We start from the raw sequence: 26,530 nt of genomic DNA, 5'->3' as shown, positions 1-26,530 counted from the left end.
CATTTATGTTATGAATCATTACATAAAAGAGCAGTTACTAAATTTAGAACATTAAAATGATGAATGCCATATACATATATATTCTATCTTTTGTAATTAACTGCAAAAAAAAGCCAAAGATCCTTAAATATTACATGTGTTTCGTATTATTGATACATCTTCCTATGATATTTATTATGGAATGTTATCTAACAAAAAATAAGTATGTCCAAGATTGTTTGAATTAAAAACCAAGTAATGGAAATTACCTCACACATAACTTCAAAATGTATTAAATGCAAACGAATTAAGCCTATGTAAGAAAAAATTACCACCTAATTTAGAAACAGCTCTCAATTTTCTGAGAAATAAATATCGATCATATCTTCTGAAATATCCTGAAAGTTCAATGTTAACCATTTCAAAGAGTAAGAATATGTCATGAAGCCAACAAAAACCATGCCAAATTCTATCCTTTTCAAAGAAGTGGTACTTTTAAATTTACTGTAAAATTATCTACAAATGACCACTTAATTTTATAAAATCAAAAACCATACACAATTAATGAGAAATTTAAAAAATACAGTTCAAACTAATATATTAGAAAGAGAAAAAAGATGATTTTATCTGAAAGATATAATCATACCACTTATAGATATGTAGTATAAATAGCAGTGATAATTAATTAACACGTTATTAGTTTTAGAAAGAATCACAGTTGACATACACCCAGTAGACAATGGAGATCTGAATTTTTTAAGCTCTTCATAAACCACGCACACTATATTAATTTTTACAAATTGAAAATAAGGCAGAGACACAAAGAAAGTTGCCAAAGGACAAACCATCTGTAATGGAAAAAGGAACATATTTTGGAATTTTAGAATCATCTTTCTGCCTGTGCCACTGGCTACTATTTGATATAAAATAAATAACGGGCAACTATTATTTTGTTATTTCAGGTACAGCTTATTAAACTTTCAACAAATGAAAAAGTTAAGATTACATGATTATATAACCAAATTAATAGTAAAAAAAAATTCAACGGACAGTATATTCATATATCAAAGCTAATTCATGTCATTTTAGAAAACAACAAAGACGAAATCCAAAATTTCTTTACAAAGTATGTCAGTGTTCGGTCTTAAAAAAAAAAATCTTAAAAACAGATTTGGAAAGTTTGGGAATCTCATTATATTATCTCTTACCTCCTCTAAATAGACATCAATTTGCTTCCTCTAGATATACATCAAATTACAAACAAGTTATCACTAGCAATACTGAAGAATATCTTTCCTGTAGTCATTATTTTCTTTTCTCATCGTGAAAAAGTAGTCTTGGCAATTCTGTCTCCCCCTTTTAAAAATTTTGCTCCTAAATCTATTGGATCAGATTTTCCAAGTTGTACCTTCCATCCTTGAAGCGATTCTCGTAATATTTGATGTTTGACACATTTTCATTGAATTGACCTTTTGCACTGTTTTCAAGTACATCAGCAGCTAGACATTTGGGGAAAAGCTTCTGTTATGAGCTGTGATTATAATTTTCCCTCTGTAATAACATACTTCTTAAGTTAATATTGCAGCTCCCTTTAGGATGTCCCAGATCCTGTCAGAGTCAGGGCAGTTTGCAAAATTGGCTCTGGAGACTTGAAGTCACTGTAAATCTTCTATTTTCATTTCTAATAGAATATTCATATATATATATATATAGGCAACCGATTTCCTGATTGTGAAATTACTCATTCTGGCTTTTCCCTATACTTAATTTTCTATAGTATAAACCTACATAGAATCTGCTACTTCATATATATAAAGGATTCATAAACTGAGCTCCTAGAGAACATTGACTGAAAATCCACGACCACGATATAAAAATTGTAATTTTGAAGGAACAAATTTTATTTAAACATTGGTAAAAGCTCAAATGCCCTCATGGTCAAGAAGATAATATGATATTATATGAAGCTGCTAGGTTAAGACAATATGGAGGGGTGCTTATCCCACCTAAAGGCATTCAAATTCAAATTTACTTTTTAAATGGAAATAAAATGGTCTGATCAAATAAAAGAGAGTTTTTTCAGGATTTAGCCTGGGCGACCATTGTTTTACTATTTATAAATGCATGAAAATGGCATTTTGTAAACTATATGTGCTATTCAGTTAATCAGTGTGTGTAATTTTAAGTACGTTAACATTCAAAGAAAAATTTCACCTCATATTTAGATGTTTTGTATCAAAGCTGATTATTAATGGGTGACAAGTCCATATTGACAATTTAATATCCACATCCTCCCACTTACATTAAGTCATGCTTACATAGTGCTTGATTGTTACATTAGGAAAAATGTGAGGTAATCATATTTTTAATTTAACATTCTGAAGGGATGTCATTAATTTGAGGATACCTTTAAAATTCATGTAAGCAAATTGGAGAAATATAACAACTTTTTCCTTTCAAAAATTTTTGAGAGGTAAATGATTTGAGTTGCAAGAATTAAACATAAAGATAGAGAGCATTGTCAATATGTTTAAAATTGCACTTTTAAAGGAAAGAATAGATAAAAGCCATACTGTGACAGGATGACTCAAGTGTAAAAATTCTTAAATGAAGACAAAGTTCATAGTTAACTTACAGGTCAAAAGATCACGTAAACCTTATGGAATTAGCAATTCCATACAAAGACCGTTCCTAAATGGTTTTCTGTATATACAATTTTGTTAGCTTTGGAGAAGATATGTTAAGATTAGAATCCAAATAGTCAATATTTATCTTCTAATTTTTTTCTTGTTAAAATTTCTAAGGAGATAGTTAATTTTCATCTAAGATTTGTTGTCTTTAATCATAACAAGGTAACAAAAATATCATTGCACTGACTGAATTCAGATGGCAGTATGGTGAATGATTTCACACAGTCTCTGACATATATGAGCAGTTAAATGTTCACATTCTTAAGTACCTATTTAAATATACAATACACTAGCTTTAAAAATTTGAAGATAATTATAAAATTGCAGGATGGTATTTGAGTGAAATGAAATTTAATTTACAATTTAACAGTGCTAGCTCATAACTGTCTGTTTTAATATTTGCTACCTAAATGTGAAACAAACAAACAAACAAACAAAAAACACAAAGAAAAAATACTATGGATATTTGTATACTTTAGGGGAACTTTACTAAGAGCAGAGTGTAGTAATAAAAAGAAAAACATGTACTATGAACTTTATATGGAGAGTGGAGATTTAAAGCTGATATTAAAAATCAGGGTTTAAATAAATTTACAAGGTATATGTTCCCCATAATTAGTAGTATTTTCAGAAGTGAAACACCCTTTTGCCTTTGGACATAAATATAGGAAAAATATTCTGTTGTAATGTTAAAAAGCATGACCTTTGTACAGGTAATTTAAATAGATATATCATTACAAGTGAATGTTTTATTGATCAACTATTCATTTTTACATATTAATTTTTATATTTAATATTTAAATTTTTAGTCTACATGGGCTGGATGAACTTCTCATGGATAAAACATGCTGGTCAAAAATTTACTGGAGTATCTGACAAAAATTTTTGCTAATCAATTAACATGTGTTTACTGCCACCGGTCATGTTTTATTTAAACAGGCACACATCTGGGGCCCCTGGGTGGCTCAGTGGGTTAAGCCTCTGCCTTTGGCTCAGATCATGGTCTCAGGGTCCTGGGATCAAGCAAACCCTGCATCATGGGGCTCTCTGCTCAGCGGGGAGCCTGCTTCTCCCCCCTCTCTCTCTGCCTGCCTCTCTGCCTACTTGTGATTTCTTTCTGTGTCAAATAAATAAATAAAATATTAAAAACAACAACAAAAACAACAACAAAAAAAAAACAGGCACATATCTAATTACAAATTGAAAATAGCAAATTTGGTTTCAATATCCAATATTAAGTCTTATTTTTAAGGAAGCATAAAATAAAATTTTTAAAACGTGTTAGTGGGCATCACTAGAAATTATTATTCATGGCAGAAATAAATTTATAAGAAAATCTAAAACGCATATTCCAGAACACTGAAAAGCCACTGAATTTTCCTACTTGCATATATATGATTCAATACTAAACAATCAAAATTAAATTTGAATTCAATTTGTATCATATGCTAACAATATTTCTTAAAATCTAATGATCTGTAAATAAGTTTGTCAAAATGGACCATGATATTAATGAGCCTTCAATTCCCTAAAGCCACAATACCATTTCTTCATAGGTTAAATTTAAAAAAGAAAACCATTTACCCTTGGCAAAGCGGTTTCATAATTTCTACTTTTAGAAACATGTAATTTTAAAACATGTATGTGTTCATTTTGTAGTAGAAATATACAATATTCTTTCATACTCTGAAGAAGGTACCTAATTAAGAAAAAAACCCTTTGGAAGATTTCCAATCCATATATCACTATGAACATTTCTCTTCTTCTATAAATGAACTTCCTGATATCTAATAAAAATGTATGCTGATATAATTAGCATTATGCAATACATCATTACATTTTGACAGTAAATAGAAAGTGAGAAAGTAAAATTATTTCATATTTGCATTACACCAATTCTTTATGAAATATTTATGTTTTGATCCTCAGAATTTTTTTATAAGAAGAAACCTAATTCACTCAAACTTAAAATGTTGTTCTTTTAAAAATGAGTATAAAAGTTATTCACTTTATAATACTGGTACAATCACCATGAGAAATATTTGACTTGTGTCTTATAAGCCAAATAGTCTGCTATAAACAGGAAGAAAAGAGTATTTACTGTTGTCAGACTCTAACATTATGCTGTATAAAATTATTTCTCTCAGTCTAACATGTCTACAGCATAGACCATGAAAGCAGAATTTGAAATAACTTAAAAATTTTTGAAATATAAAGAACTCCAGATGAAAATTGAGTATGCAGTGCTCTCCTTGATGATATGTATTTTTGTATGCCATATACATGCTACATGAACTGATGGAAATATATATGGATAATTATAGAAAGGCACTAGGTTGAATTAAAATTAATGATAAAATGAGCAGTTGTCAAATGTAGTGTTAACTGACATAAGGTCCCTTTGGATCTAGATGTTACATAATTATTTTTATGAACAAGACTAATATCCACCCACCTTCTTTAATTTTGTATTGGCAAAAATACATATATTTGTAGTAGCCAAAAGGTAGAGAACATGGAGGGGTTTGAGAAACGTTATCCATAAATAAAAGTTAATTTGGTAAGTTTAATTACCTCTTAACATTTTATTTCCTTTGAAAATCAATTAATTAAATGCTCCCGTCTTTAAACATTTAAACCCATTTTTTTTGTTTTGTTTTTAGGTTCTTCTTTCTCAGTGTAAAATTTAGTCTTAAAATTGGTTAACTAAGTATTTTGCCACCCCTGCAAATATCTTAATTTGGAGCCACCTGAAAAGTACAACAAGAGCATATTCCTGAATGAATTAGAAGCGTATTTGTGATCTGTTTATTTTCATTAATTTGGAGTTGTGTGACCTGGAATAATCCATTGAGCTCTTGAAATTAAGAAGCTAGTTTTTGGCATTTCAAACAGGGACTGAACTCCCTCCCTCTCTTGCCCTACTGAAAAACAATGAAGAGAAAGGGCAAGAGAAAAGAAGAAGGGAGAATGGAGGGAGATGTAGGGGAAAAGGAAGAGAGTCAGGAAAAATAGAATAGGGAAAAAAAGTATACATATTTAATTTGAATAAAGTTGCTAACAACATAACTTAGTAACAAGGATGGAATTAATGCCATAGGGCAAGAAACTGGTATCTTAAATTAGGTTCTTAAGTCCTGACCTTTTACACATTATGTGTGGATGTTTTCATTGTACACTGTTAGATTTGCCTATTGCAGTTGAGGCAACAGTGGTGAGCAACTGGATATCCAGGACATTTACCCAAATCTTACACTTCACATGTGTAAAGGTGATAATCTTGCCTAAAAGAAAAAGGGGTTCCAAGTGCATTTATGCTGAAATTGATTAACACATAACTTTAATCAAGAGTTTAGCTGTAAATAATTTGAATATTAGCATACGAATTATCACATTAACATAGAATATATTTACTTTCGCTGAGATAATTGAAGTATTTACACTATATTCACATATAGACAAAAATAAGATTTCACAATGTCTACCTGGAAATATATTTGTTTGAGATTCTGCAACATATCAAATGGAACAAGCAGAAAGAGTAAGCTTAGTTTGTATCCAAATTTTAATTGATGCCTGAAACATTACATATTGTTCTCCAAAATTCTACGGAGAGCATTTGCAGGGTTCCTTAATCCAATCATATACCACTGATATACCCAATTTAATTGTTTCCTCAGCGAACAACCTGAAAAACCAAAAATCAAATATTCGAAACCACACAAATTATGTTCTATTGTATATGTTAACGTATTGGCTGGATACCATGAATAAGGAGAAAGATAATCCATTTTTTAATTCTACGCAGTTTCATAATTCTACATTTTAAAAAATTTTCAAGTTTATTAGAGCAAGAATGAGTTTACTTTATCCTTATCATAAAATTGGGAAAAATATAATTCAAAAATTAGAAGTAACCACTTTTCATAAATCATATAATTGTTACTTTTGAGATTTAAAAAAAATGTTTGGACACCTTAGGAAGAGTAGAAGTACAAATGAGCTATCTAAAAAAAGTGTATGTGACAAGATTATGTGCAATAGTGCTGGCTTGAAATAATATTATTTTGTAAATCTTTGAAAAATGCATCAACAAACTTTCTTTGGAAGCTACTTACATTGTTCAGAATTTCATGTAATTCTTATCTCTTACTTTTTAAGCATCAATTAAGAAATAAATCTCAGTTACATGGAAGTTTCCACTTTGTATTACTATTTTATAATTTATACAATGGTGTCATATCTACATATAACATTGAGGAAGTGATTTTGACCTTGAAAAAATAACTCCCATTGTGAAGAAAAATTAGTAACAACCCCAATTGTGAAGTCAAATGCTATTATTTATTCTTATTTTCTAATCCTGGATCTAATATGGAGGAGGTAGATGAAGAGTAAGAGATACTTTTTTTTTCTTTTCATGATAATATCATGGCATTATTAAGATTGTTACTTTCCCCTTTGAAAGAAAATTTTGGAAGGGAAAATGTTGTACAGAATGGGGATAGTTTATTTCACTTGACCAATGTAGGATTACTCATTTTTTTTTTTTTTTAATTCCTCAGGGAAACTGTTACCACCTGTTCAATCCAAATTCAAGCAGTTTCTGTCAATTTACTCATGGGTGAATGCTGCCTCTTTGTGGCAGAATGCCATGGAAAGTGTTCTTCAAACATAAAGTTCATGAACAGCCCTTGATATTGTTTTTACACATTTCTGGTGAGATTACGGGAAAATCCACCAACAGCAATGAAGCACATGGCTCTTTAAGTTTCAGATTAATTCAAACATTTCCTACCCTTAAGTATTAACCTAAATTCACCGGCAAGCTTTACTCAGAGGTGAACAGCTTATACCCAGTAACTTTTGAACATTTAGGATATAGATTAACTTGAGATAAAGAATCCAACATAATTGTCGAAGATAGTTTTGCACGAGTTAAACTTAGGAAAACTACGGGAATATTGGAAAATTAAGACACTACAGGAGTTGTAGACTGAATAAATAATACTGACATGGCAAAATACATAACATTGGGAGAAAAATGAATAGGCAGTATATTACTTACCACGGTCCATGTGTTAGATGAATACTTCAGTAAGGAAAGAAAGTGTACAATTGAAATTTCATTAATAAACATATTAATGCCACATTTAGAAAAAACATAATTCCCTGAATTTGCAAAGGTGAATTTTACATATATATATATACATATATTCAAATTTGATAATTAGGGCAAATTTTTTAATATTAAGAATGAAAGTTAGCTGCTATGTCCTAATTGTCAATAATGGAGATTCAATCACACATAGCTATTTCTTTTGCACCTTAAGCAATCATTACTTCAGTCCCTCATATTTGATATAGTTATCAAGTGTTTATTCAGAAACTATTTAAAAAATTACATGTGCTGGGATACATATGAGACTGTAACAACAGTAGCCCCATCTTACAGAGATCCTGTTTGTGGTTATCATCATTGCTTGCTGCCCCAGAGGGTTAAAGACATTGTATAGAGATTTGTACAGTCCATCGTTTGGTCTTCTGAGGTGCCAGTAACATGTGGATCTGTACAAATGCAACTGGGTTTGGTTAAACAATCAAAAGTTGGCTACAATAGTAGTCAAATCAATACATCATTTTGGTTGACTAATAAAAATACGTTTAAGTCTTCTCTAATAAAACCAGAAACTTGCACATGATTCTTACTCGAATGGCCCAATTAATTGCCCTCATTTTTTTTCTCTTATCCATTGGGATACAACTTGTTTGTTTATTTGTTTTTAAATTACAGATCCAATTGGGTGGGTTGCATTGATTTTACGATTTTCCCATTAAGTTCTCCATATGTTTAATGATTTAAAATGCCTTCCTGATATCACTTCAGTTTTGGAAATGCAGCTCCTAATATAGTGCGACACCTCTGTGAAAATCATAGGCTAAATAGTGAAGGAAAGAGAAATGCTAAATGTGTATATAAAAATAGGTGCTACAATAAAATATTTGTATATTTCATCAATAAGTTATTTTGACTAATCAATTATGGATCATATAGCTCTGTAATTTAATGATTTGTCCACATCTATGGTGATCCTTTTTCAGATCACAATACTTTTGTTTTTAATTCAAATGTCCAGAATGCATACAAACACATCCTTTAAAAAGAAAGGAAAAGTAATGAGAGAGGAGGGAGGGAGGCAGAGAGAGAGACTTGGGGGGCGGGGAGGAAAAGGGAGAGAGAACAAACTTTCTATTAAAGTTGGGGTGTGCTAATCTCTCCACAAAAGCCATTTAGACCCACCCATGGCTTAAAGGGGAGGGGGAGGAGAGGAGGGAAAGGGAACAAAAGAGGAAAAGTAGAATCTATGCGCTGCCATCTTCCACCCTTCTTAGCGCTTCCAACCACTACAAAAATAACTGCGACCTTTAACAAGTCACCTGCGCAGCAAACTGCCCTCCATAAACCCTTCTCCTCTCCTCCCCCACACGCAAGAAGAGAAAGTGATGTGCCCAGTTTACACAAATGTTTTCCCCACGTGTAAAAATTAAAAGGAAGTTGCACACCCTTTCAGTATCTTCCGCCGAAGCTGAGAATCTCGTGCCAAGGCACTTCACCCTAAACGTTGAAACAACACAATTAATCAAATGTGTTCACCGTGTGTGTCTGCTTGCTTGTTTGTTTTAAATGCAAAAGCTCCCAGGGAGTTTCTCTGCTTTTAGAACTGGCTAAATGTGGTCTGTTTTTCCAGCACTTCGAGGTAGTCCGGCTCAACGTTTAGTTTTGCTTTTAACTCCAGATACTCGTTCCGGTTGGGTTCTACAAAGACAGCACTGGGGGGGCTGTAGAGCACCGGTTCCCGCAGCCTGCTGTCCCCGGCCCCCGGGTGCAAATACTGATGGGGGCGTCTCAGGTCATAGTTGGGGGAGAAAGTGTAAGCAGCGGGGCTGCACGGAAATTTGGGATATTCCGGGAGGCTATTGCCGGCGGGGGTGGTGGAGCAGTGTTTGTCTGGTTCTAAAATGCCCCTGTAAAAGCGGTCGGCGTCCTGCACCGGCGACAGTAGGTCCTCCCGGGGCTCGATGGTGCTGACGCTATAGGCGGGACTCCGCAAGTGGTGGCTTTCCCGCCTCTCCTCCTCCCCCGGCTGCAGCTGCAACTGCGGCGGGGGCTGCTGCTGAGGCTGCTGCGGCGGCGGCGGCGGCGGCGGCGGCTGTTGCTGGAGGTGGTGGTTGCTGCTGTAGGTGACCTTGAGCTCGTGCAGGTCTTTGTAATCCTCCACGGAGTTGCCCTCTCGAGAGCGGTAGATGGGGTTTTTGCACATGTGGCCCAGTGGGTGGGGGATGTACTCATACACGTGGCCCGCGGGCGTCTTCACCTTGGGCAGCGCGGGCCCGCGGTGGTGCACGTGCGCGTGCGGGTGGCCTCCCGCACCGCCGCCGCCGCTGTACACGCTGTACTGCATGTTGAAGGAGCTCACGTCGGAATTGTTGGTGCTGGTGTGGTCGCTCTGGTTCTTCTTCCTGCGCTTCATAACCAGCACGAAGAGCCCCGCGGCCACAAAGACGGACATGATAAAAACCAGCAGCAGGCTGAGAATCAACACGGACAAGGGCACCGACGACGCCCCTCCGCCCGCGCCCAAGCCTGCGGGGGCCCCGGTGCTGTTCAACCGGACCGCGGGGGTCACCGCGCTGGTCCTCGCTGGGACTTGGATGGAGGAGGGCGTGGGCGTGGAAACCACCACGTCAGAGTAGTCTGGGCACAGCAGCTCCGACTTAATAGAGCGCATATCCGTCTCCGCAAACTTCTTGGGCGCCTTGCAGATGACCTCGTCCACCAAGACACCCACTTTGAGCTGCTCGACCCACAGCTTCATGCCCACCACGTCGCAGGTACAATCCCAAGGGTTGTCATGCAGGTCGATTTGGATGAGTGACTTCAGCTGGTCCAGAACTCCACTCACGGGCAAGGAGGTGAAATGGTTACTCCTTAGGTTCAGCCTGAGAAGGGTCAGGCCAGAGAAGACCCCTGAGGGCATGGTCTGCAGGAGGTTGTTATTCAGGAATAGCAGCTGGAGGTTTGGGACCGGATCGAAAGTCCCAGATTGAATCTCACGTATGAGATTGTACTGGAGGAAGAGATACTGCAGGCTTTGCAGGCCATAGAACAACTCTGGGCTCAGCCTCTCTATCCTGTTGCCATTTAGGTAGAGGCGCCTCAGGTTGGTGAGATCCCCGAAGGCGCGGTCCTGGATCATTGAGATGCGGTTGTTGCCCAGGTGTAGGAGGTCCAGCCCCGTGGCCTCCAGGAAGTCGCTCCTGCGCACAACCGCAATGTAATTCTCTGTCAGATACATTTTTTTGGGGTTGTAGGGCTTGGGCTGCAGTTCTGCGATGCTCTCGATTTTGCGCTCCTGGCAGTTGACGTTGAGGCCCAGATCCGAGATTTGTAGGTTGCAAGTGCACGCTGTGGGACACTCCAAAGGCACCGGAGATTTGGTCTGGTAGGCGATGCTGGGGCCATAGTTGCCGTAGCCCAAGTCCTTGGAGGGCTGCCGAGAGGTGGGGCGCACTCTGGGCTTGTTGGGTTGGCGGGTCCCCTTAGGGGGCTTTAAGGGGGGTTTGTAAACAGCAGAGGAAGAAGTGGCCACTGAATTCACTGAGGCTGGGGTAGTGTGTAAATACCCCGTGGTGCTCAAAGGCGTCTGTGGCCTCATCTCATAATCTGAAATAAGTTTCCTTGGGCAAAGTTCCTGCTTGGACACCTCATCCAGATCTCTGCCATGTAAGCGGAAGGGGGTCTCACAAACCACATCCCCCACCAGGGCAGAGTAGGAGATGCTGTCCAACCAATCCTTGAGAGAGATCAACTCACAGGAGCAATTCCAGGGGTTTTCTTCCAGCTGTAACTCCACAACTTTATCCATGTGCTGCAACAGCCCCACATAGGGCAGAAGTTTCAGCCGGTTCCCTCGCAGGTCCAAGTGCGTTAAGGGCACAAAACGGAAAAGGTTGTTGGGTAAACTGGACAGGAGATTGTCATTGAGGATAAGCACCTGCAATAAATGCAGTTTCCCAAAAGCATTGGGTTCAATGACACTGATGTAATTGTAATCGACCTGTAGGTACTCCAGGCTCTCCAGGCCAAGGAAGGTATCATCACGCAGAAGTTCCAGTTTATTATTGTTCAGATGCAATCTCCTTAAACCCCGCAGCCCATGGAAAGCCCCAGTCTCAATGTCCTGGATCACGTTGCTACCCAGATGCAAAATTGAAGCCCCAGTGTAATTGACAAACTCATTGGGATAAAGACGGTTCAGAAGGTTTCCAGACAACAAGAGGTGGTAGATTGGGAAACGGGGAGGGCTAATTTCAGAGAGGCTGATGATACCCCGGTTTTCACAGCTCACAGTTAAAATGCCGTCCTTTTCCTCACAAGGACATGCATTGTCACAGATTTCCCCATAATAATCGATGGTTTCTGCACACGAAAGGACGAGAGATGTTAGAGCAAACGCTAGAGTCTGCAGCATCCAGCTATGCATTTTTCTGTGAAGGTCCTGTTCCAAAGTTACTGGGGGGCAGCAAGTGTGCATTTTACCTCCTGCAAGGGAGAGAGAGAAAAAGGAAACAACAGAATATGACAAAAATTGAAGGGATTCTTAAGAAAGTCTCTCTTGGCCCTAATACTATTTCTCTGAAATCCAGAAGGAGGGGATATGAATGGCATCCCCCCCACCCAGTGGAACACCGACATTCTTCAGACTTTAGTAATATCTCATATTCATTTTGATTTAAAGGTTGATTTCATTTCCTAATGAGTACAACAGGAACATGCTGCCCTCTACAAGATAAGGGCAGGTTAAAGTCCCATTTTAGTGGCTTTCCTTGCTCCCCCCCTTTTCAAAACCAATCCATAAATATACATAAAATGGCTGTCAGTTCAGTTTCATGGTTCTAATTTAAGAGAAAAGAAGCACCATTTTACAGGGTTCCCCACCTCACCTATACCAAACACGTCTGCATTTCTTTCAGAATCTACTCAGTTAACAGTTCACCGTGAAGGTCTCCCATTTTTCACAGAAAAGCAAAGAGTCACAATACTTGGGCTATTTTAAACCATCGCTGGAAATGCCAGGGTGGGAACCTAAAGAATACTTTTCAGAGGCAAAAAAGATGTAAGATAATGCATCAGAAGGACCCAGAAGAAGCTCTTAAACCACCAATTGTCTTCAGGAGCTTTGAGTAAGGAGAAAAGGAGAGCGCGTTCGCTTTGATGGTGGACTTCACTACCACGCTTTTAAGAAGATCAGTGTCCTAATTGCATGCACGGTGCCACTTAGCAGCGCTTCTCTGAGTGCGCCTTGCGTCCACTTCTCCTCATTGATCATGCCAGCGACGCTACCAAACCGCATCTTTAAGCCACAGAAATAGTTCTGCACGTTGGATTACAAAGAACTCAGCGAAGGCATCCGCAACCCCGGAACACCTCCCGATACCTGGAGTTTAAAGAGGACGTTCCTACCGCTTACCGGGAATCAGCTAAAAGTAAACCAAGGGCCAGAGCCAAAGCTTCCCTTACCTCCCGCTCCGCGTCTGTTTGCCACGGTATGCAAAACTAACCCTCCTGAATTAGCAAGATTTAGACTGAACTACCACCTCACTAGCATCCCCATCATCTTTGGAGTTGTTTAGTACCTTTAATCGTCAATATTTTACTCTCCCTCCCCCTCATTTCCCCCGTTAAGAGAAAGGGCACTCGGGCTGATTAACAGGCAAAATAGAAAGGATGAAGGGAGGGAGAACAGCAAGTGACATAGGTCTGTGCTTTAATATCCGAATTTCATTTCCTCAAGGAATCAGTCTGAAGCCCTCCCTCTTTTCTTTCTCGCTTTCTTTTTTGTCCTCTTAAAGGCTTCCTTCGACTTCCTACTTCGGGTCGACAGCGGTACTCAAAAAGGAAAGGACATAAATGGAGAGAGTGTGTGAGTGTGTGAGTGCGTGTTGTGTTGGTTGCGGCGGGGGTGGGGGGACGGGGGACGGGAATCTGATAGAGATGCTGGGCTCTGGGAACCCATGCCTTTTCTCCAGTCAACCTTGCCTTTGCCTCGCCACCACCGAAGTCTGATGTCAAATCGCAACCCAAACTAAAGCCAAGACGTTTCTGAGTCATGGGTTCAAGCCTTGAGACTCGATCTTGCTCCCCTAGCCGAATCCAGCCCGCGTTATTAAGAGCCCCTGCATTCGCACGCACATGTGCAAGTGTGCCTGCGAATCATTCACGTGTGGCTACCCAGACGTGTCGAGACGAATCGGAATCACAGTGTATAAACCTCGCAAGTATCTCCGATCTCCCGAGACAACCGCAAACGCCTCCTGGCTTAAAAGCGGCAAAAACACCCCCTATGGAAAGCAAAACGTTTACCTTGAAATTTCAGTTCTCCACTGGATCAAATCTGCACATCCATTCAGCGGGGGTTGGGTCCCCTCCCCCTCCTCCCCACTGCTTCCCCGCCCCCATTCCCCTCCCACCCTTTCTGACAGCCCATTGCAAATTGTGTCCAGCCGGTATTAACCTGGAGCGTTTACAACTTTAATTCAGTTCTGGTTAGCCGGGGTCGAAGAGCTTCCTCTCACCCCCACTCTCTTTCTCCTCCTTGCCATCAAAGGAGCCCAAAATTTTGAGAAAATAAAGTTGAATGAGCCGGGGAAGGCTGACATTCTGACTGGGAAACGCACCTCTGATGTAAATTAGCGGGTGCGTTGCACATTCTCAGATTATCACATCTCAGATTATTATTATTATTATTATTATTATTATTATTATTATTTTGGAGGGTGGGGGCGGAGGGACTGTATTTGTTTGCTCCAAAGAATTTAGACCCTAGACCATCGCCCTGTACATCTCTCATTAAAAAGAGTGGGGCTGCGCGGGCTGGAGCCCAGCACCCAGGCCCGACCCGTTGCTCTGGGCGCAGCTGCTCCCACAGCGGCCCAGGCAGAAGCACCCGGAGTTCCAGGACGCGAGGCTCCCTTCCCCCACTCCGCCCCAAAGCGAAGGAAGAGAAAGGGAAGGAAGGAGGGGAGGGAGGACAGGGAAAGAAAGCCACCCCGCTGCCACACACACACACACACACACACACACACACACACACACACAGGAGCGTCTTTTGCAAAGTAAACGGTCGACTTACCCCGTCTCACATCTCCAGGGCCCACTCATCATAGCCGCCCGTATACAAAATACCTCTTTGGGGTGTGCACTGGATTTCCTGAGCCCAGGCAGGGCAAGAAGGCGGAGAGCAGTGCGGTCCAAGCTGCTGAAGGAAAGAGGCGCCCGGACGCCGCCAGCCCGGGGCCGCCGCCGCGGTGGCGACCAAGGGTTCGGGGGCTCCCCAAACGGCTCTCCCCGGCACTCTCCGTGGTAGTCGGAGTGGGCAGCGGGGTTGGGGGGGGGAGGGTAGAAGGGGGCGATCGCGAGCGACCGGCAGGGATGGGAAGAGGAGGTAGAGGCGCCTCGCGGTAGGGGCCGGGAGCCGGAGCCGGAGCCGGGCGGGGCGGGGAAGGAGCTGTTGGAGAGGGGGGAGGCGCGGAACCCGAGGAGGGGACGTGAAGGCTGCCTGGCACCGCCGGCCCCTCCAACGTGACGGTCAGCCCCGCCGAGCGACCGTACCCGCTCACACTCACGCTCACTCGCACACTCGTTCTCACCCGTGCCACCGCGCGAACGCAGGGTCCCAGGCACCCTTCGCCGCACTCCCCAGGCGGGTACTTACAGTTGCCATCTGCATAAGGGGCAACTTTCTCCAAGCCAGCAGCAGCCGCCGCCCCCTCCAGCAGCCTCCGGCTCCACGTACCCTTCGGCCTGGGTTCGCGCTGGCCGCCCCTCCCCTCCCCCCTCGGCTTTCCTCCTCTCTGTCTTCACCACATTCCCCCCTGGTCAGTGGCGCACGCCCGGGGACTAGCCAGAGGGAGCGGGGCGCGGGGGTGTGCATGCATCTCCCGCCTTCTTCTTGCAGCGCACACTGTACATGGTAGTGAGGGGGCGAGCAAAGGTGGCACCGGCCCCTCGGCTACTCCCGCGGCGGCTGCGGCTCCTGCGCCGTCCTCCACCCCCAGCGCAGCGGCGACCACCGCGCTGGGATCTCGCCGCCGCTGTCCCCTCGCCGAGTCCTTCGCCGCCGCCGCCGCCGTCGCGGCCCCTAATTAGTGTTTGTATGGTTCCCGCATCCTCTTGGCGGTTTCATCGCTCCCAGTATTTGCAGGGGTTTTTCTCATCCCTTCCCCAGATGCGGCGCACGATCGTCATTATTTGGAACTCTCTATCTCCGACATCCTTTAGGGGGCCTGGGGGGACAGGAGCAGCGTTGTTCTACGCCTGTGGCGTGTCCCGGCAGCCTGGCGGCTCTAAAATACTCAGAGAAAATCGCGTCTTCCCTCCCGGGCGCTGAAAATGTGGCAACACGGTAAGCATCACAGGGGTCTCTGAGACATCTGCTCCAGCTCAGGGCCCCGTCCAGTGCACTTGTTTATTGTCGCGCCGCTGTGCGAGCCAAGCTGCAGCAGACATGATGGGCCCGGGTCGAAGCGGGCACTCAGTGGCCGATAGATGGCAGCCGAGGGCGAGGGCGTCCCTGGATTCGGGCGGTGCAATCGGAGCACCCCTTGGATGTCACATTCGTGGGAGACAGAGGAGTCTTGGACCATGTGCTTAGCACAAGCGTAGGACTGTGCAATCCTTGGATTGAAAAAGGGAGGAGTGGAAATAACCCCGACAGTGCCAGGCTTGTTGGTGGTCAGGGACAGACGATTCCTGTGCTCTTCGCCTGCCTTCCTCCTGCCATTTAGAATAATACAGCCCCTGCTCTGTCTCATGTACTTACTCTAAAGGACCCTGGAAGAGGGAGTGGTCCATCCTAGCTGCAAACAAGGGCGCTAATATATATATGTATATATGTATATACACATATATACATATATACATATATACATATATATATTTAAAGAATTGCATTTTATAGGTGTGTCTGAGCGATGCAAGGGAATGTGAACGACTTTCAGAGAGAATGGTTGTGAATACATTTGGTGTGTACTAAAAGCTGGAAACCCCTAGATAAATGCAGTATCGATAGAAAGCGAGTTTCTTGAAGAGTCACCTGCTAAACTCCACTAGCGTCATCTCTACAGTAAGTATTCCTGTCTCTTTCCATGAAACCAGGCACCTCCCTCCCCTGAGGAAGGAGGGGGGGGGTCTTTACATTCATAGGCATATTTCTAGTGTTTGTAATATTAGACCTGCAGTCCTTCCCGGGTATAGAAAAAAAAAGTTGATTATAGCAATTGGCCCAATGGAGGCTGAGTGCACATGTACCTATTCTATGATAACTGGGTAGTTTTACCACTTAAATATTTTTATATACCTTATTTTAGGATTAATTATGAATTAGTTATTTTTGGAATCCTCTTAAACATAATTGATATTATCTCCTTGGTGATATTTGGGATAGTGTCGTGGTTATAATATCTTGATTAAATATAGGATTATAAAGATTCTAACACCTATACAAACATATCTTCCCACATCCTGTCTCTGTGTTGAAATTAGGAGTCCTCTAGAGGTGGTTTATACTGCAGTCTCTTGAGATTTTGCAACAGTTCTTGAAATTTCTTCTCACTCTGTTTTGCAAATATTTTTCAGTTAATCCATACATACCTTGTTTGAAACAATTTTATTTTGTTTAAATTCAGGGCATGTGCAAGAGATGGAGTAAAGAAGTAATCTGTAGTATTGGGTAATGATAACAAAACCTTATAAAAGAACTTCCTATAAATTTAGAAACGTTTGGCCCCAAATGATAGCCACTTGCTTCAGTTACCTTATAAAAACAGACAACTTAAACTTCACCCACAGAAGTCTTGTTACTGTATATTTTATTTAGTCATCGTTGCCTAACATGATACGAATAATATAGAAATTTTATTTTTAAAATATAACATTGCTTTTAAGTGAATGTGTAAAAGTGTCATAACTTAAAAATTATATATCATTTATAGTTGGAAACTTCTGGCATTTTATCACAGACATAATTTTCGCTGTGGGCAAATTCCATACAAGTTCTGAAAGGGTATAAAATGGTTTAATCGATTACCAGACTTCTCAAAATAGATGTAGAGTAGCTATTTTAGTTAATTCTTTCATTGCTTTCTTAAATCTTCACAATTGTATTAAGTATCAAAATTTGTTTTAATTTTTGATTTGGTATTATTTTTATTTTAAAAATTTATCCTGATTAAAATAGATTTTGTCAAGCTAAAATTATTAAACATGTTTGCACTTATTTTAGATGCTGGTTTTGTTAGAAACACTGACATAAAAATATTCCAGTTTATTTCTTGTGGTTCAAATGAGAAAGTGATGACAACTCTCTACCATTAATTCAGTATTAAGAATAGCCTGAGAAGCTTCCGTTAAGGTTTACCGCTAGGTGTCTCTCTCTGTAAGCTGCTCTGCAGGACAGTGAATTTTGAGAAAATAACTGTGACAGGCAGAGATCAAATAGAAGAACTCGGGAGGAAAAACATAGAAATAAGGAAAATTTTCCTTTGTTAGTCTTTGGACTCTTGTTTGTTTTGAATATTGACTATGGCCTAGAAAAGAAATAAATGAGTCATGTAACAGTGATCAAATCTGAGCCAAGACCCAAGACTTTTGGCTACAAAAACGAATATATATATGTTTCAGTCCATACTAAAAAATACAGTCATATATATACTTGCTTTCACACAATACTCAACGTACAGGATTATATAAACACTTTGGAAATTAGAAAATGAAATGATTGATCAAATAGATCTGTCCAGAATTAAGGGCATTATGCTAAAAAACATTATTTGATTGAGATGGTTGGATGTGAAAAGTTGAGAATCTTTGCCTAATGTTTGTGAATATATTTATGCGTATTATAATTTGCTCGTGATCTACTATCAGCATAAATACATTTTATATATGGTAACATATTTGGTAATAATTAATAGAAATTATGGACATAATCTGATACCTCCCCATTAAAATTTAAACTCAAACCACAATGAGCATACTTATCAGTTGAAATTAACCATACATTTGTGTGAATTCATATTTATTATTACCTGGAATTGTCATTTTAGTGTTTTATAGATTCTTTGGAAGAATTCTTATATTAGGTGCATTTCTTAAAATATCTCATCATATTACATTTATGTATTGTATTGTTTCTTTAGAATATTAAAATGCCTAGTCAAGAATTATAGTCCCTTATGAAATAACCTGAAAGAGATTATTCTTTGGTAATAATAATGATATTTCATAAATACTAATTAACATTATTGAAATCTAAAACAAGTAGACCTTGCATTTCTTTTTGTTAGCCTACCTGGTGAGTTACGATTATAAAAAGTAATGCTGGATTCCAGACTCCATCAAAATTAGCTCTAAGAGATTACTGTCATAATAGTAGTAGCTAAGAAGTCTATACAACCCTATTTAGTAAACAACACATTTTTCAGATATAGATTATATTTTCAACATCTTTGAAATTTAAATTATATATACTACATATCCTTAAAAGCCGAAAAGTTTCTCCTGATGGGGAAAACATGAGTCATTATTTATGATCATTTCTCTATGTAATTGATAAGCCAAATAACTGTAGTGTAGCCCATTTTTTTAATCAGTTTGGTACATTTAGAATTACAATAATCAAAATTATCATACGGTGATATTTATCAAACCCAAAATGGTTAGCTCAATGGGTTAATTTCACTAAAATTATTTATTCACTGATAGACTTAATTTGTTACTTACAGTCTTAGAAATTTACTATCAGTGCCAGAAGAGAATGATGTGCATAAAATAAATAATTTTTCTTCCTTGCCTCATACAGTTTCTTATAAATATACTTTGATAATCTTTTGACCGATTATGTATTAAAACCCTCACTTAGAAGGACCAATTGGAAATATCTTCCAAAATTTAAGATGCATTTTTTTTAACAATTTTCTTTTCAGAAAGTAGCCTACATGTGTACCAAAACAAAATGCACAAAACAATATGTAGGAAAATGTTCATTGTAACACATGCTTGCATTTGTAAATGACTAAGAACAGCCCACATGGCTAAGTAGAAAGTGGTATATCTCCATCTATACCCTCAAATATTCTTCTGCCTTTAATAACAGTGTATATAAGTATATGGTTCTGTCATTATTGATAGTGTGTAGCATTATCTATATACACTGTTGTGGTGGAGGAGAGAAACTTTCCGGAAAGATATGCAAATTCAGTAATGGCGTGTGCCTTTTGGGAGAAGACTGGGGAGTCTTGAGTAGAATGAAGATTTTTCACCCTATATTCTATTTTTTATTATTTGAAAATTTCAATTTACATGCACATTTCCATTAAAAATTTTAAAAAGTATATATACTGGAAAAATAAGGATATTACAGTTGGTCCCTGACACACAACGGTTTGTCTTAGGATTTTCAACTATACAATGGTGTGAACAATACACATGTAGAAACTGCTTGGACTTCTGAATTTCGATCCTTTCCTGGGACAGTAAAATGTGGTACGATTCCCTTTTGCCGTGCTGGGCACTGAAATGGCCAGCCTTAGTTCCTAGTCAGCCATGTGATCATGACCATAAACAACCCATACACTTAACAATTATTCATATGCCCATATAGCCACCGTTTTTCACTTTCAGTATAGTCTTCAATAAATTATCGGTAGCATTCAAATTCTTTTAATAAAATGAGCTTTGTGTTAGACGTTTTTGCCCAAACCCTAAGCTATTTAGGCGTTGTGAGCATGTTTCAAGTAGTCTAGACTAAGATAGGACGTTTGGTAGGTTAGGTGTATTAAATGGGTTTCACCTTACAATGGGCTTATTGGGACATAACCGTCATAAGTCAAGGGAAATCTGTACTGGGAAGAATGATGTGAGAGGCGACGAAGAATGGAAGATGACTTTACCAAATTCATCTCTGTCTCATCGTTCTCAGAACTATTTTTTCTAAGACACATTGCTATCCATGAAGACACTATGTTTCTAAATATATGACTGTAAATTAGTTATTTGAAATGGTTTCTCTTCATAGCTCTAACATGTGACATTCAATTCTAGCTGCCAATATCATCTATTAGAATAGTAATTGATAGAAGCTAGTTTCCATTTCCTTCACTATACAGAACCATGCTGTGTACTGGCAACATTACTTTTATTTGATGCTATGGTGGGTGAAGGGAAAGATCAAAATGGTTCTCTAGAGAAGACAAGTGATTATACTTGAAATTGTCAGCAGCAGATCTTACTGCTATCGGCAGGAAGATGAGTGAGTGGGTAATTGTGGCATATTTTAAGTATACAAACTATCATCAGGCCCTGTTAGAACAAAGGCTGCTGCCATCTGGCTTATACTCACATTGAAATATGCACATTCCACAGGAAAAGAGGCAGTTTTATTATATAGCTAGATTGGCTTTTCTATGTATCTTTCTATTAGAGCTGGGATTTGTCTCTTAAGATTTATTGGTTCTTTGTTCTTGCATCTCTCTAGCCATTTTTAGGAAACAAGTCCAAACAGGCGTTATGTATGTCTGTATTTTCTGTAGCTTTTCTGGGTTTTCAAAGAAAAACAATTAACCCTCCTAAAACACAGTTTCATCCAAAAAATTTCAGAAGGCCCATTGCTTAAACGAGAATGTCTAAAGTGACAAATACTTGATTCAGCTTATATCAGCTGGGATCTTTCATTCAAGAGAACACTTCCATAATCTCTCTATCCCCTCAAAATAAATAACTTCTCCCAACTCCAAAACTTTGGTTTTGGTTGCCCATTCATCTAACTGGCTGTTCCCTTTTCTATCAGCTATTGTTCTAAAGAATTCACCGTAAATCCTTTCTTCATCAAAAAATTCTTTTCTGTCCACTCTAACCAACATTGAAAACTTGCTTATCTGAACATTCTCTTCCATTATGTAGCACTTGCCTAGCACAAAGTTGCTGTTTTCTTCTGGAATAGATTATCATTCCTTGTTGAGCAAAGAATTGGAGTTTGCTATCCCTCAAAGAGTGGAAAAATAAGTTCCAAAAACCCTTGTATACACAAGAAATGCATGTCCATTTTTGAATGTTTTCACTCAGGAAATATTTATTTGGGAAATATTTTGTCTTAAACCATATCATGTTTGAGATAAAATAATTTGTTGACTTTTATCAGGGTAGTTGGAGGATTTCTGACAAATCACCTGCATTCTCCAGCCCAAATAAATGGAATATAGTATATAGAAATACTATTGTGTGAATTGTGTACTTGAATAGTATTTCTTTTTTTTTTCTTTCTTTTTTTTAAAGATTTTTATTTATTTATTTGACAGACAGAGATCACGAGTAGGCAGAGAGGCAGGCAGAGAGAGAAGAGGAAGCAGGCGCTCTGCTGAGCAGAGAGCCTGATGCAAGGCTGGATCCCAGGACCCTGAGATCATGACCTGAGCAGAAGGCAGAGGCTTTAACCTGCTGAGCCACCCAGGTGCCCTGAATAGTATTTCTTGTAGCATATATTTGTCAATCACCTGTAAGAATGCTCTCCTGTGGTGATGGAAGTAACCCCTATCTACATTGTCCAGTATGATAGCCAGTAGCCGCACATGGCTGTTGAGGAATTGAAACGTGGTTGGTGTAACACAGGATGTACAATCTTAACTTTTAAAATTATAACTTATTAAATGTAAATAGCCACATGTGGGTAGGGGCTACCATATTGGGCAATGCAAATCTAGAGTGTAAATTCCTAGAAGGCTGAAACTGTGTATGTCTGATGCAATCTCTGGGATACCTTGAAAGTCATTCAGTACAAACACCTGCACTCATAAGTAATGATGGTGATTAGGACACCCTCAATAAATAAGGACAATTATGATTCACTTTTGGCAAGTGGCCTGATTTGCATTCTGTTGAGGGTCTCTATTCAATTCTTTTAAATTGCACTCATTTGAAGACCTCTGCCATTCTTTTAAAGATTTCAAGGCATTTTATAGGCATTTCAAAATTCCTTATTACATCCTTATTACACCACTATAAAGAAGGCAAGGTAGATTATTTTATATCAATAGAATTTTATTAGAAGATAAGTGCTTTTGTGTATGATGAAGTACTCTCTAAGGTGCCTTTCTTCAGATCACACAGCAGGATGTTAGTAGAACTGGAAAAGAAAGTCCTAAATGGGTATTTTGCTTCAAGGAACTATCTAGAATAGGCCTTTTGTGCGAGAAGTCTGTCAGTCAGTAACAAAACTGCACTTGAACTCTCACAGTCCACCATTTGAATACAAAGCTCTATTTTGAAGTTTGGTGATGTTCTGTACATGTAGAGTGGGCAGAGTTTGGACGAGAAACTGTAATTAATAAATTTATAGAATGCAAATATGGCCCCTAATTTTCATGAAGAGCTGTATAAATCACAATTTAAATAAAGTCATATTTATATATTTGAAACAGACGTGTAATAGCTTAGTAACCAGTCCCAGTTACAAATCACTGCTATTTTTGAGATTAAATTTTATTTGTTTTCAATCAATTTATCTAAAATATTAATAATAAAATTGACCTATATTTCCATTATTAAACCTCTCCTGTGGCCAAAATCAATAGTTTCAAAAGAAGCATGAATTGCTTAAGAGCTCAAGTTCAAAATTAAGAGGAAGCCACCCTATCCAGAGCACTACAGTGGCTGTCAGAGATCTCAACTCCATTCTTAAATCTGGCTTTGCAGAACTTATGAATACAACTCTCTGGGTAGATCACATATTTTATATATTAAAAAGTTACTGTGTTTCTCTCCAATGGCTTATAATAACCACACTGGTTAACCAAATGGTAAGTGTTAAAGTGTCTGTGGAAGAAAAATACAATTATTACTCAAATTGTAGACTTTATTCACTTTTTCTTAAAATGCGAAGTTATTTGCTTTTAAATAAATAATAATAGCATGCTAACTTATGAATGGTGTGCGTTTTGTGATAAATAGATCTATGGCAGCTAATTTTTGTTTAACATTACATGATGCATTTTTATTCTGTGATCCAAAACATTCTGTCAATCTAATGATGCTTTTCTAGTGACACTAGATTCATCGTTACTGTCATATGGCATATTACAATGTATGCTGTAATTTTAATTGATCGTTACGTATCCCAGTGAACAAATAACCAGTTTGGATTTGAATCACCAGTATAAGAGGCATGATTCATTGTACAATCAATCTGTGTCCTTAACTGTAATATTATATGGGTAGTGACTGCTGTGAAGACAGACTTTAATCAATGACTATATTGTTTCTTGTTCACATGTAAGTGCTGAAATTTATTTGTAGGTATTTTTATATTTAAAAGTTTTTCATTATAGTATTCTTATAGTAGCATTTAGAAATGACCCATTAATTAGACAAAAGGAGGCTTAAATTGACTTGTCCCAAATAATAGGAATCTGTTTGACAAGGTTTTTCAATTTGTACTTTTATTTACCAGCCACAGTTAACATAAGCACAAGCAATCCATACGTCATTTATAATTCAGAATCAATCAACTAAAATATGTACGTGCCCACAATATACATATAGTCATTTGCTATTTGATAACTATTTTATGAGATGGTCCCATTCTTTCATACATTATATAACTGCATGTTGTTTCATGGTAGTTGGTGATATTCCATTATTTCACACAGATAGTACATAGCAGAAACATATTGTGATATGAATTATAGGGATTCTCAGTATCCCACTCCTTTTTTTAACTTAACTTTGCTAATTTAGATGCACACATTTGGACTTTACCTTAATTTAAAAGAAAAGTGAAAATAATGTGTATCAATTCCTAGAAATTAGCTTTATTAAAGATACTTCCTAAGTGGATTCATCATTTCTATAATGTCAAATGTTTTCTGAGAAAGACAACAGTAGAAATACATTTCAAATCATCAATATATAATACTACTCTTATAAAAATTATAATGATAAAATATATATTAATACTGATCACTAAATGGACTTATAAATAAACTGTCTCTATGTTGATGTACCTTAAAAATATCAAAGACTGGGGGCCTGGGTGGCTCAGTCAGTTGAGTGGCTGCCTTCAGCTCAGGTCATGACTCCAGGGTCCTGGAGTCAAGCTCTGCATCAGGCTCCCTGCTCCGCGGGGAACTTGCTTCTCCCTCTCCCTCTGCCTGCTGCTCTACCTACTTGTATTTTCTATCTCTCTGTCAAATAAATAAAAAAAATCCTTTAAAAAAAAGTCAAAGACAATATTAACAACCAGAAATTATTGTCACAGTAACTAGAATACATAAGGCTCATAAAAAATATTTTTGAATACATATAGTATATTTTTTTCTAAAATAGAAAGTGTCCCTAATAGTGGGTTTTTCTATTTCTGAAGTTTTTGAATATTTATTATTTTATATTTAGTAAACGAGGGGTCAAATATACCTATATACCTCCTTAAAAAAAATCACTGGTAGGGGCATCTGGGTGACTCAGTCAGTTGAGCATCCCACTCTTGATTTAGGCTCAGGTCATGATCTTGGGATCCTGAGATCAAGCCCCTTGTCATGTTCTGTGCTCAGTGGGGAATCTGCTTGAGATTCTCTCCCTCTGTCCTTCTTCCCTACAGTCTCCCTCTTTAAAACAAATAAATAAATCTTTAAAAAGCCAATAGTAAAAAATACTAAAATGGTTCTCTTGAGGAGGAATCATTTCAACCCTTTCATGTAAGTTTAAGGATACAACACCATAGCCCTTTGCCATATGAATTTGTTATATAGATAATTTAAAGTTGAAAATGACGTAACACAATTTTCTAAATTTTCCAAAGGATCCATACAATGAGATAATATCACTACTAAATTAAATTTCAGAATAATTGATAAATCACTAAAGTTCATGGAAATATTAATCACGGATGATTAACATTCGCTACATTTTATTTCATTATTTTTCAATCTTATTGGTCTTCCATATCTACGGAATGAATATGAGTATGGAATGAATTCCATATATATGGAATTCCATATCTTGTCATGAATGCCACATGGGTATCTCCATAAAACTCAAATAAAATGTTTTGAGTTTTGAGGTTTGTCAGTATTTCCTCAATGTAAGTAAAATTGAACATGGAACAATTTGACACAATTATGAATCTTCAAATATTGAAAGTTTATAAATATTAGATTCATCATTGACTATCAAATCATCTATTTATAACTGTGCTGAAATAAATGTATGTGGAAAAAATACAAGTATCTGTCCACGGTAGCGATTCATGACGTTTCTGACCACCTTCTCCTAATATACACCCGGAGAGACTGCAGCAACACTTGAAAATGCATCTTGGAGTTCTTCCAGAAACTCTGAGTCAAAGAGCAATGTCTGCATTCACAAAGAAGCATTCACAGCTGTCAGAAGTTAAATGTCCATGAGACTCATAGTACAGCTGCAGTCCTTCCAATACACTGACAATATCCGTGGAAACTAGAATTTGATAACTAGTTCTTCCATGGGAAAAATATCACAGAAGAATGATTAATCTTTGCCTGACTGATAATGAATAATTATGCATGCACAGTACATGAAGCATCATTGTCCTACATTCCTTAGCCTGCAGTGCTTTTGCAGCTCTTTTTCACTACCAGAGAAAGTACTCTCTCTGCAACAAAGTGTCAATGAACTTCTTAGGCAAACACCTGCAGACACCTGCGAGCAGCGGGTGCGTAACATTCAGGATCACAGAAATTGCAGCACAAACCCAAATCTGCAAGGCAGCAAT

The 26,530-nt window shown here is 38.5% G+C and overlaps 1 protein-coding gene across 1 annotated transcript; it reads right to left on the bottom strand.

The window, feature by feature from the left end:
* Positions 1-8,865: 8,865 nt before the first annotated feature.
* LOC111147132 (SLIT and NTRK like family member 5) lies at positions 8,866-15,512 on the bottom strand. Its single transcript, XM_022503034.1, has 2 exons — positions 15,446-15,512; positions 8,866-12,273 (listed from the first exon to the last, which is right to left on the bottom strand). The coding sequence occupies exon 2, from the start codon at positions 12,263-12,265 to the stop codon at positions 9,386-9,388; it is 2,880 nt and encodes a 959-aa protein (XP_022358742.1). The 5' UTR covers positions 12,266-12,273; positions 15,446-15,512; the 3' UTR covers positions 8,866-9,385.
* Between the last annotated feature and the right edge of the window lie 11,018 nt (positions 15,513-26,530).

This window comes from Enhydra lutris, unplaced genomic scaffold, assembly GCF_002288905.1.
Source record: "Enhydra lutris kenyoni isolate GAN:26980312 unplaced genomic scaffold, ASM228890v2 scaffoldscaffold15, whole genome shotgun sequence".
NCBI lineage: Eukaryota > Metazoa > Chordata > Mammalia > Carnivora > Mustelidae > Enhydra > Enhydra lutris.
The sequence above is the reverse complement of the archived record's forward strand: the minus strand, read 5'-3'. Positions and strand labels throughout refer to the sequence as shown.